Here is a 12,986-nt window from a genome sequence, read left to right as displayed (position 1 = left end):
GAGCGCCGCACTGTCAGAGGGTCAGTGCTGAGGGAGTGCCGCACTGTCAGAGGGTCAGTGCTGAGGGAGTGCCGCACTGTCAGAGGGTCAGTGCTGAGGGAGTGCCGCACTGTCAGAGGGTCAGTGCTGAGGGAGTGCCGCACTGTCAGAGGGTCAGTGTTGAAAGAAGGACCTGTTACGAGGCTGGTGAAAAAGGCATAGTGAACTCCTGGCTTTATCAATCGAGGAAGAAGTCACACAAGATCAGATTAACATCCAACAGGTTTATTTGGTAGCGAAAGCCACTGGCTTTCGGAGGGCTGCCCCTTCGTCAGGTAAGTGGTATCCTTAGATACGGGGCCCAAAACTGCTCACAATACTCCAAATGGGGTCTGACCAGAGCCTTATACAGCCTCAGAAGTACATTCAGTGACAGGCCGCCTACCCGGGGAACTAAGACACCCTCCTCCCTGCACCTCCCTCATTCCGCACGCCCCAGCGAGGTCCCCACCCAACCAGCGCACGTACTCACCCCCAGTGCCTTGGGTTCGCCTTCCAGAAACTTCTGAGCGTACGCAGTGGGAGGGTTGGCGGCGGGGCCGCTTCCCGGGGTGGGGCAAGCCTCATAGAGGTGCGTCACCGTGACTGCCATGGTCCCCTCGCTGCCAGAAGGGGCGGACATCGTTCCGGTGAACCTGAAGGGGAAGGGGGGAAGAGGTCAAAGGTCAAAGGCATGCCGACGGCACTGTGCAAGGGGAGGCCATTCAGCCCATCTGCTCCATGCTGGAATATCTCACCCGCAAGAGTGTCCTCCCCCCTTCTCTCCAACCCCCACACAACTCCCTAACTTCCTCCAGCCCCGACAGCGCTCCCTATCCCTGCAACCTCATCTGGCCCCTACACCCCTCCCTATCTCTGTAACCTCCTCCAGCCCCTACACCCCTCCCTATCTCTGTAACCTCCTCCAGCCCCTATACCCCTCCCTATCTCTGTAACCTCCTCCAGCCCCTACACCCCTCCCTATCTCTGTAACCTCCTCCAGCCCCTACACCCCTCCCTATCTCTGTAACCTCCTCCAGCCCCAACACCCCTCCCTGTCTCTGTAACCTCCTCCAGCCCCTACACCCCTCCCTGTCTCTGTAACCACCTCCAGCCCCTACACCCCTTCCTATCTCTGTAACCTCCTCCAGCCCCTACACCCCTCCCCATCTCTGGAACCTCTCCAGCCACTACACCCCTCCCTATCTCTGTAACCTCCTCCAGCCCCCTACACCCCTCCCTATCTCTGTAACCTCCTCCTGCCCCCTACACCCCTCCCTACCTCTGTAACCTCCTCCGGCCACTACACACCTCCCTATCTCTGTAACCTCCTCCGGCCCCTACACCCCTCCCTATCTCTGTAAACTCTCCCAGCCCCTGTACCCCTCCCTATCTCTGGAACCTCCTCCAGCCACTACATCCCTCCCTATCTCTGTAACCTCCTCCAGCCCCTACACCCCTCTCTATCTCTGTAACCTCCTCCAGCCCCTACACCCCTCGCCATCTCTGTACCCTCCTCCAGCCCCTACACCCCTTCCTCTCTCTGTAACTTCTCCAGCCCCTGCACCCCTCCCTATCTATGTAACCTCCTCCAGCCCTGACACCCCTCTCTATCTCTGTAACCTCCTCCAGCCCCTACACCCCTCCCTATCTCTGTAACCTCCTCCAGCCCCTACATCCCTCCCTATCTCTGTAACTTCCTCCAGCCCCTACACCCCTCCCTATCTCTGTAACCTCCTCCAGCCCTGACACCCCTCCCTATCCCTGTAACCTCCTCCAGCCCCTACATCCTTCCCTATCTCTGTAACCTCCTCCAGCCCCTACACACCTCCCTATCTCTGTAACCTCCTCCAGCCCCCACACCCCTCCCTATCTCTGTAACCTCCTCCAGCCCCTACACCCCTCCCTATCTCTGTAACCTTCTCCAGCCCCTACATCCTTCCCTATCTCTGTAACCTCCTCCAGCCCCTACACCCCTCCCTATCCCTGTAACCTCCTCCAGCCCCTACACTCCTCCCTATCTCTGTAACCTCCTCCAGCCCCTACACCCCTCCGTATCTCAGTAACCTCCTCCAGCCCCAACAAACCCTCCCTATCTCTGTAACCTCCTCCAGTCCCTGCACCCCTCCCTATCTCTGTACCCCCTCCAGCCCCGACACGCCTCCGTATCTCTGTAACCCCCTCCAGCCCCTACACCCCTCCCTATCTCTGTAACCTCCTCCAGCCCCTACACCCCTCCCTATCTCTGTAACCTCCTCCAGCTCCTACACCCCTCCCTATCCCTGTAAGCTCCTCCATCCCTTACATCCCTCCCTATCTCTGTAACCTCCTCCAGCCCCTACACCCCCCCCTATCTCTGTAACCTCCTCCAGCCCCTACACCCCTCCCTATCCCTGTAACCTCCTCCAGCCCCTACACCCCTCCCTATCCCTGTATCCTCCTCCAGCCCCTACACCCCTCCCTATCTCTGTAACCTCCTCCAGCCCCTACACCCCCTCCCTATCTCTGTAACCCCCTCGGGCCCTGACACCCCTCCCTATCCCTGTAACCTCCTCCAGCCTCTACACCCTTCCCTATCTCTGTAACCTCCTCCAGCCCCTACACCCCTCCCTATCTCTGTAACCCCCTCCAGCCCCGACACCCCTCCCTATCTCTGTAACCCCCTCCAGCCCCTACACCCCTCCCTATCCCTGTAACCTCCTCCAGCCCCTACACTCCTCCCTATCTCTTTAACCTCCTCCAGCCCCAACACCCCTCCCTATCTCTGTAACCTCCTCCAGCCCCTACACCCCTCCCTATCTCTGTAACCTCCTCCAGCCCCAACAAACCCTCCCTATCTCTGTAACCTCCTCCAGTCCCTGCACCCATCCCTATCTCTGTAACCCCCTCCAGCCCCGACACCCCTCCCTATCTCTGTAACCTCCTCCATCCCCTACACCCCTTCCTATCTCTGTAACCTCCTCCAGCACCTACACCCCTCCCTATCCCTGTAACCTCCTCCAGCCCCTACACCCCTCCCTATCTCTGTAACCTCCTCCAGCACCTACACCCCTCCGTATCCCTGTAACCTCCTCCAGCCCCTACACCCCTCCCTATCTCTGTAACCTCCTCCATCCCCTACACCCCTCCCTATCTCTGTAACCTCCTCCAGCCCTGACACCCCTCCCTATCTCTGTAACCTCCTCCAGCCCCTACACCCCTCCCTATCTCTGTACAGTTCTCCAGCCCCTCCACCTCTCCCTATCTCTGTAACCTCCTCCAGCCCCTACACCCCTCCCTATCTCTGTAACATCCTCCAGCCCCTACACCCCTCCCTATTTCTGTAACCCCCTCCAGCCCCGACACCCCTCCCTATCTCTGTAACCCCCTCCAGCCCCTACACCCCTCCCTTTATCTGTAACCTCCTCCAGCCCCTACACCCCTCCGTATCTCTGTAACCTCCTCCAGCCCCAACAAACCCTCCCTATCTCTGTAACCTCCTCCAGTCCCTGCACCCCTCCCTATCTCTGTACCCCCTCCAGCCCCGACACCCCTTCGTATCTCTGTAACCCCCTCCAGCCCCTACACCCCTCCCTATCTCTGTAACCTCCTCCAGCCCCTACACCCCTCCCTATCTCTGTAACCTCCTCCAGCCCCTACACCCCTCCCTATCCCTGTAAGCTCCTCCATCCCCTACATCCCTCCCTATCTCTGTAACCTCCTCCAGCCCCTACACCCCTCCCTATCTCTGTAACCTCCTCCAGCCCCTACACCCCTCCCTATCCCTGTAACCTCCTCCAGCCCCTACACCCCTCCCTATCCCTGTATCCTCCTCCAGCCCCTACACCCCTCCCTATCTCTGTAACCTCCTCCAGCCCCTACACCCCCTCCCTATCTCTGTAACCCCCTCGGGCCCTGACACCCCTCCCTATCCCTGTAACCTCCTCCAGCCCCTACACCCCTCCCTATCTCTGTAACCTCCTCCAGCCCCTACACCCCTCCCTATCTCTGTAACCCCCTCCAGCCCCGACACCCCTCCCTATCTCTGTAACCCCCTCCAGCCCCTACACCCCTCCCCATCCCTGTAACCTCCTCCAGCCCCTACACTCCTCCCTATCTGTTTAACCTCCTCCAGCCCCAACATCCCTCCCTATCTCTGTAACCTCCTCCAGCCCCTACACCCCTCCCTATCTCTGTAACCTCCTCCAGCCCCAACAAACCCTCCCTATCTCTGTAACCTCCTCCAGTCCCTGCACCCCTCCCTATCTCTGTAACCCCCTCCAGCCCCGACACCCCTCCCTATCTCTGTAACCTCCTCCATCTCCTACATCCCTCCCTATCTCTGTAACTTCCTCCAGCCCCTACACCCCTCCCTATCTCTGTAACCTCCTCCAGCCCTGACACCCCTCCCTATCCCTGTAACCTCCTCCAGCCCCTACATTCTTTCCTATCTCTGTAACCTCCTCCAGCCCCTACACCCCTCCCTATCTCTGTAACCTCCTCCAGCCCCCACACCCCTCCCTATCTCTGTAACCTCCTCCAGCCCCTACACCCCTCCCTATCTCTGTAACCTTCTCCAGCCCCTACATCCTTCCCTATCTCTGTAACCTCCTCCAGCCCCTACACCCCTCCCTATCCCTGTAACCTCACCCAGCCCCTCCACTCCTCCCTATCTCTGTAACCTCCACCAGCCCCTACACCCCTCCGTATCTCAGTAACCTCCTCCAGCCCCAACAAACCCTCCCTATCTCTGTAACCTCCTCCAGTCCCTGCACACCTCCCTATCTCTGTGCCCCCTCCAGCCCCGACACCCCTCCGTATCTCTGTAACCCCCTCCAGCCCCTACACCCCTCCCTATCTCTGTAACCTCCTCCAGCCCCTACACCCCTCCCTATCTCTGTAACCTCCTCCAGCCCCTACACCCCTCCCTATCCCTGTAAGCTCCTCCATCCCCTACATCCCTCCCTATCTCTGTAACCTCCTACAGCCCCTACACCCCTCCTTATCTCTGTAACCTCCTCCAGCCCCTACACCCCTCCCTATCCCTGTAACCTCCTCCAGCCCCTACACCCCTCCCTATCCCTGTATCCTCCTCCAGCCCCTACACCCCTCCCTATCTCTGTAACCTCCTCCAGCCCCTACACCCCCTCCCTATCTCTGTAACCCCCTCGGGCCCTGACACCCCTCCCTATCCCTGTAACCTCCTCCAGCCCCTACACCCCTCCCTATCTCTGTAACCTCCTCCAGCCCCTACACCCCTCCCTATCTCTGTAACCCCCTCCAGCCCCGACACCCCTCCCTATCTCTGTAACCCCCTCCAGCCCCTACACCCCTCCCTATCCCTGTAACCTCCTCCAGCCCCTACACTCCTCCCTATCTCTTTAACCTCCTCCAGCCCCAACACCCCTCCCTATCTCTGTAACCTCCTCCAGCCCCTACACCCCTCCCGATCTCTGTAACCTCCTCCAGCCCCAACAAACCCTCCCTATCTCTGTAACCTCCTCCAGCCCCTGCACCCCTCCCTATCTCTGTAACCCCCTCCAGCCCCGACACCCCTCCCTATCTCTGTAACCTCCTCCATCCCCTACACCTCTTCCTATCTCTGTAACCTCCTCCAGCACCTACACCCCTCCCTATCCCTGTAACCTCCTCCAGCCCCGACACCCCTCCCTATCTCTGTAACCTCCTCCAGCACCTACACCCCTCCCTATCCCTGTAACCTCCTCCAGCCCCTACACCCCTCCCTATCTCTGTAACCTCCTCCATCCCCTACACCCCTCCCTATCTCTGTAACCTCCTCCAGCCCTGACACCTCTCCCTATCTCTGTAACCTCCTCCAGCCCCTACACCCCTCCCTATCTCTGTACAGTTCTCCAGCCCCTCCACCTCTCCCTATCTCTGTAACCTCCTCCAGCCCCTACACCCCTCCCTATCTCTTTAACATCCTCCAGCCCCTACACCCCTCCCTATTTCTGTAACCCCCTCCAGCCCCGACACCCCTCCCTATCTCTGTAACCCCCTCCAGCCCCTACACCCCTCCCTTTATCTGTAACCTCCTCCAGCCCCTACACCCCTCCGTATCTCTGTAACCTCCTCCAGCCCCAACAAACCCTCCCTATCTCTGTAACCTCCTCCAGTCCCTGCACCCCTCCCTATCTCTGTACCCCATCCAGCCCCGACACCCCTCCGTATCTCTGTAACCCCCTCCAGCCCCTACACCCCTACCTATCTCTGTAACCTCCTCCAGCCCCTACACCCCTCCCTATCTCTGTAACCTCCTCCAGTCCCTACACCCCTCCCTATCCCTGTAAACTCCTCCATCCCCTACATCCCTCCCTATCTCTGTAACCTCCTCCAGCCCCTACACCCCTCCCTATCTCTGTAACCTCCTCCAGCCCCTACACCCCTCCCTATCCCTGTAACCTCCTCCAGCCCCTACACCCCTCCCTATCCCTGTATCCTCCTCCAGCCCCTACACCCCTCCCTATCTCTGTAACCTCCTCCAGCCCCTACATCCCCTCCCTATCTCTGTAAACCCCTCGGGCCCTGACACCCCTCCCTATCCCTGTAACCTCCTCCAGCCCCTACACCCCTCCCTATCTCTGTAACCTCCTCCAGCCCCTACACCCCTCCCTATCTCTGTAACCCCCTCCAGCCCCGACACCCCTCCCTATCTCTGTAACCCCCTCCAGCCCCTACACCCCTCCCCATCCCTGTAACCTCCTCCAGCCCCTACACTCCTCCCTATCTCTTTAACCTCCTCCAGCCCCAACACCCCTCCCTATCTCTGTAACCTCCTCCAGCCCCTACACCCCTCCCTATCTCTGTAACCTCCTCCAGCCCCAACAAACCCTCCCTATCTCTGTAACCTCCTCCAGTCCCTGCACCCCTCCCTATCTCTGTAACCCCCTCCAGCCCCGACACCCCTCCCTATCTCTGTAACCTCCTCCATCCCCTACACCCCTTCCTATGTCTGTAACCTCCTCCAGCACCTACACCCCTCCCTATCCCTGTAACCTCCTCCAGCCCCTACACCCCTCCCTATCTCTGTAACCTCCTCCAGCACCTACACCCCTCCCTATCCCTGTAACCTCCTCCAGCCCCTACACCCCTCCCTATCTCTGTAACCTCCTCCATCCCCTACACCCCTCCCTATCTCTGTAACCTCCTCCAGCCCTGACACCCCTCCCTATCTCTGTAACCTCCTCCAGCCCCTACACCTCTCCCTATCTCTGTACACTTCTCCAGCCCCTCCACCTCTCCCTATCTCTGTAACCTCCTCCAGCCCCTACACCCCTCCCTATCTCTGTAACATCCTCCAGCCCCTACACCCCTCCCTATCTCTGTAACCCCCTCCAGCCCCGACACCCCTCCCTATCTCTGTAACCTCCTCCAGCCCCAACACCCCTCCCTATCTCTGTAACCTCCTCCAGCCCCTACACCCCTCCGTATCTCTGTAACCTCCTCCAGCCCCAACAAACCCTCCCTATCTCTGTAACCTCCTCAAGTCCCTGCACCCCTCCCTATCTCTGTAACCTCCTCCAGCCCCTCCACCTCTCCCTATCTCTGTAACCTCCTCCAGCCCCTACACCCCTCCCTATCTCTGTAACCCCCTCGGGCCCTGACACCCCTCCCTATCCCTGTAACCTCCTCCAGCCCCTACACCCCTCCCTATCTCTGTAACATCCTCCAGCCCCTACACGCCTCCCTATCTCTGTAACCCCCTCCAGCCCCGACACCCCTCCCTATCTCTGTAACCCCCTCCAGCCCCTACACCCCTCCCTATCTCTGTAACCTCCTCCAGCCCCTGCACTCCTCCCTATCTCTGTAACCTCCTCCAGCCCCAACACCCCTCCCTATCTCTGTAACCTCCTCCTGCCCCTACACCCCTCCGTATCTCTGTAACCTCCTCCAGCCCCAACAAACCCTCCCTATCTCTGTACCCCCTCCAGCCCCGACACCCCTCCCTATCTCTGTAACCCCCTCCAGCCCCTACACCCCTCCCTATCTCTGTAACCTCCTCCAGCCCCTGCACCCCTCCCTATCTCTGTAACCTCCTCCAGCCCCTACACCCCTCCCTATCCCTGTCACCTCCTCCAGCCCCTACACCCCTCCCTATCCCTGTAACCCCCTCCAGCCCCTACACCCCTCCCGATCTCTGTAACCTCCTCCAGCCCCTACACCCCTCCCTATCTCTGTAACCACCTCCAGCCCCTACACCCCTCCCTATCTCTGTAACCACCTCCAGCCCCTACACCCCTCCCTATCTCTGTAACCACCTCCAGCCCCTACACCCCTCCCTATCCCTGTAACGTCCTCCATCCCCTACACCCCTCCCTATCTCTGTAACCTCCTCCAGCCCCTACACCCCTCCCTATCCCTGTAACCTCCTCCAGCCCCTACACCCCTCCCTATCCCTGTAACCTCCTCCAGCCCCTACACCCCTCCCTATCTCTGTAACCTCCTCCAGCCCCTTCCCCCCCTCCCTATCTCTGTAACCTCCTCCAGCCCCTACACCCCTCCCTATCTCTGTAACCTCCTCCAGCCCCTACACCCCTCCCTATCTCTGTAACCTCCTCCAGCCCCTACACCCCTCCCTATCTCTGTAACCTCCTCCAGCCCCTACACCCCTCCCTATCCCTATAACTTCCTCCAGCCCCTACACCCCTCCCTATCCCTGTAACCTCCTCCAGCCCCTACACCCCTCCCTATCTCTGTAACCTCCTCCAGCCCCTACACCCCTCCCTATCTCTGTACCCTCCTCCAGCCCCTACAACCCTCCCTATCTCTGTAACCTCCTCCAGCCCCGACACCCCTCCCTATCTCTGTAACCTCCTCCAGCCCCTACACCCCTCCCTATCTCTGTAACCTCCTACAGCCCCTACACCCCTCCCTATCTCTGTAACCTCCTCCAGCCCCTACACCCCTCCCTATCTCTGTAACCTCCTCCAGCTCCGACACCCCTCCCTATCTCTGTAACCTCCTCCAGCCCCTACACCCCTCCCTATCTCTGTAACCTCCTCCAGCCCCTACACCCCTCCCAATCTCTGTAACCTCCTCCAGTCCCTACACCCCTCCCTATCTCTGTAACCTCCTCCAGCCCCGACATCCCTCCCTATCTCTGTAACCTCCTCCAGCCCCTACACCCCTCCCTATCTCTGTAACCTCCTCCAGCCCCTACACCCCTCCCTATCTCTGTAACCTCCTCCAGCCCCTACACCCCTCCCTATCTCTGTAACCTCCTCCAGCCCCTACACCCCTCCCTATCTCTGTAACCTCCTCCAGCCCCTACACCCCTCCCTATCTCTGTAACCTCCTCCAGCCCCGACACCCCTCCCTATCTCTGTAACCTCCTCCAGCCCCTACATCCCTCTCTATCTCTGTAACCTCCTCCAGCCCCTACACCCCTCCCAATCTCTGTAACCTCCTCCAGTCCCTACACCCCTCCCTATCTCTGTAACCTCCTCCAGCCCCGACATCCCTCCCTATCTCTGTAACCTCCTCCAGCCCCTACACCCCTCCCTATCTCTGTAACCTCCTCCAGCCCCTACACCCCTCCCTATCCCTATAACTTCCTCCAGCCCCTACACCCCTCCCTATCCCTGTAACCTCCTCCAGCCCCTACACCCCTCCCTATCTCTGTAACCTCCTCCGCCCCTACACCCCTCCCTATCTCTGTACCCTCCTCCAGCCCCTACACCCCTCCCTATCTCTGTAACCTCCTCCAGCCCCGACACCCCTCCCTATCTCTGTAACCTCCTCCAGCCCCTACACCCCTCCCTATCTCTGTAACCTCCTCCAGCCCCTACACCCCTCCCTATCTCTGTAACCTCCTCCAGCCCCTACACCCCTCCCTATCTCTGTAACCTCCTCCAGCTCCGACACCCCTCCCTATCTCTGTAACCTCCTCCAGCCCCTACACCCCTCCCTATCTCTGTAACCTCCTCCAGCCCCTACACCCCTCCCAATCTCTGTAACCTCCTCCAGTCCCTACACCCCTCCCTATCTCTGTAACCTCCTCCAGCCCCGACATCCCTCCCTATCTCTGTAACCTCCTCCAGCCCCTACACCCCTCCCTATCTCTGTAACCTCCTCCAGCCCCTACACCCCTCCCTATCTCTGTAACCTCATCCAGCCCCTACACCCCTCCCTATCTCTGTAACCTCCTCCAGCCCCTACACCCCTCCCTATCTCTGTAACCTCCTCCAGCCCCTACACCCCTCCCTATCTCTGTAACCTCCTCCAGCCCCGACACCCCTCCCTATCTCTGTAACCTCCTCCAGCCCCTACATCCCTCCCTATCTCTGTAACCTCCTCCAGCCCCTACACCCCTCCCAATCTCTGTAACCTCCTCCAGTCCCTACACCCCTCCCTATCTCTGTAACCTCCTCCAGCCCCGACATCCCTCCCTATCTCTGTAACCTCCTCCAGCCCCTACACCCCTCCCTATCTCTGTAACCTCCTCCAGCCCCTACACCCCTCCCTATCTCTGTAACCTCCTCCAGCCCCTACACCCCTCCCTATCTCTGTCACCTCCTCCAGCTCCTATGTAGTGTTTCCGCGCTGGTTCGCAGATTCTGACTGAGAGGGAGACCTCCCACCCCCAGTGGCCATTCCTTCATTGAATCCAGACTCTGTGCCGTACACTCCGAGGATTCGGAGTTACAAATTTCTCCCCGTTCCCGACCTCACCTTTCACACCGGCGTGGAGATTCTCCCTCTGGGATCTTCCTGTGCCGTCCTCGCAAAATGTTGTCACTCAGGGAGATGTTGCCTTTATTCCCTGTCCTGAGACCCCCCTCTCTCTCCCTCTCTCTCGTTACCTCGCAAGAATTCACGTTCACTCTCTCTCAAAATCTCTCCCTCTTTCTAACTTTCCTTTTCTTTCCCTCACAAGATATCTCCCTCTCTCCTTCTCTCTCTCGTTCTCTCTGTCTCTCTCTTTCTCTCTCTCGTTCTCTCTGTCTCTCTCTGTCTCTCTCTGGGTCTCTCGTTCTCTCTGTCTCTCTCTGTCTCTCTCTGTCTCTCTATCTCTCTCTCGTTCTCTCTGTCTCTCTCGCTCTCTCTGTCTCTCTATCTCTCTCGCTCTCTCCAAACCGAGAATTCCGAAAGGCTGGATTTAATTTCTCGAACACTCAGAGGGATGAACGGTTGGACAGGAGAGCGCCAGCTCCCTCTGCTGGTACACACAGACAGTAAGAGTTTTAACAACACCAGGTTAAAGTCCAACAGGTTTATTTGGTAGCAAATGCCATTAGCTTTCGGAGCGCTGCTCCTTCGTCAGATGGAGTGGAAATCTGCTCTCAAACAGGGCACAGACACAAAATCAACTTACAGAATACTGATTAGAATGCAAATCTCTACAACCAACCAGGTTTTAAAGGTACAGACAATGTGGGTGGAGGGAGCATTAAGCACAGGTTAAAGAGATGTGTATTGTCTCCAGACAGGACAGCCAGTGAGATTCTGCAAGTCCAGGAGGCAAGCTGTGGGGGTTACTGATAGTGTGACACGAACCCAAGATCCCGGTTTAGGCCGTCCTCATGTGTGCGGAACTTGGCTATCAGTTTCTGCTCAGCGACTCTGCGCTGTCGTGTGTCGCGAAGGCCGCCTTGGAGAACGCTTACCCGAAGATCAGAGGCTGAATGCCCGTGACCGCTGAAGTGCTCCCCCACAGGAAGAGAACACTCTTGCCTGGTGATTGTCGAGCGGTGTTCATTCATCCGTTGTCGTAGCGTCTGCATGGTTTCCCCAATGTACCATGCCTCGGGACATCCTTTCCTGCAGCGTATCAGGTAGACAACGTTGGCCGAGTTGCAAGAGTAGGTACCGTGTACCTGGTGGATGGTGTTCTCACGTGAGATGATGGCATCTGTGTCGATGATCCGGCACGTCTTGCAGAGGTTGCTGAGGCAGGGTTGTGTGGTGTCGTGGTCACTGTTCTCCTGAAGGCTGGGTAGTTTGCTGCGGACAATGGTCTGTTTGAGGTTGCGCGGTTGTTTGAAGGCAAGAAGTGGGGCTTTCAAACAACCGCACAACCTCAAACAGACCATTGTCCACAGCAAACTACCCAGCCTTCAGGAGAACAGTGACCACGACACCACACAACCCTGCCACAGCAACCTCTGCAAGACGTGCCGGATCATCGACACGGATGCCATCATCTCACCAGGTACACAGTACGTACTCTTGCAACTCGGCCAACGTTGTCTACCTGATACGCTGCAGGAAAGGATGTCCCGAGGCATGGTACATTGGGGAGACCATGCAGACGCTACGACAATGAATGAATGGACACCGCTCGACAATCACCAGGCAAGACTGTTCTCTTCCTGTTGCGGAGCACTTCAGCAGTCACGGGTATTCAGCCTCTGATCTTCGGGTAAGCGTTCTCCAAGGCGGCCTTCGCGACACACGACAGCGCAGAGTCGCTGAGCAGAAACTGATAGCCAAGTTCCGCACACATGAGGACGGCCGAAACCGGGATGTTGGGTTTATGTCACACTATCTGTAACCCCCACAACTTGCCTCCTGGACTTGCAGAATCTCACTGGCTGTCCTGTCTGGAGACAATACACATCTCTTTAACCTGTGCTTAATGCTCCCTCCACTCACATTGTCTGTATCTTTAAGACCTGGTTGGCTGTAGAGATTCGCATTCTACTCAGTATTCTGTAACTTGATTTTGTGTCTCTGTGCCCTGTTTGAGAGCAGATTCCCACTCCATCTGACGAAGGAGCAGCACTCCGAAAGCTAATGGTATTTGCTACCAAATAAACCTGTTGGACTTTAACCTGGTGTTGTTAAAACTCTTACTGTGTTTACCCCAGTCCAACGCCGACATCTCCACATCATGACACACTGACTGTGCAGGGAATTTCTCAGGGTAGCGAGATAATGCGGCAGGGTCAGTGCTGAGGGAGTGCCGCACTGTCAGAGGGTCAGTGCTGAGGGACTGCCGCACTGTCAGAGAGTCAGTGCTGAGGGAG

General features: G+C 58.0%; 1 protein-coding gene across 2 annotated transcripts in view; it reads right to left on the bottom strand.

Annotated features, from left to right (window-relative positions):
- The window catches only part of LOC144505326 (membrane-spanning 4-domains subfamily A member 15-like), a 31,626-nt gene extending 20,545 nt beyond the window's left edge, over nt 1-11,081 (bottom strand). For both annotated transcript variants that reach the window (XM_078231444.1, XM_078231445.1), the window contains exons 1-2: nt 10,690-11,081; nt 512-674 (exon numbers count right to left, since the gene is read on the bottom strand). In XM_078231444.1, coding sequence (XP_078087570.1) covers nt 512-661 — 150 coding nt within the window. In that variant the 5' untranslated portion in view covers nt 662-674; nt 10,690-11,081. The remainder of the gene's footprint in view (nt 1-511; nt 675-10,689) is intronic.
- Between the last annotated feature and the right edge of the window lie 1,905 nt (nt 11,082-12,986).

The sequence above is a fragment of the Mustelus asterias genome, chromosome 16 (assembly GCF_964213995.1).
Source record: "Mustelus asterias chromosome 16, sMusAst1.hap1.1, whole genome shotgun sequence".
NCBI classification, from domain to species: domain Eukaryota; kingdom Metazoa; phylum Chordata; class Chondrichthyes; order Carcharhiniformes; family Triakidae; genus Mustelus; species Mustelus asterias.
The sequence above is the reverse complement of the archived record's forward strand: the minus strand, read 5'-3'. Positions and strand labels throughout refer to the sequence as shown.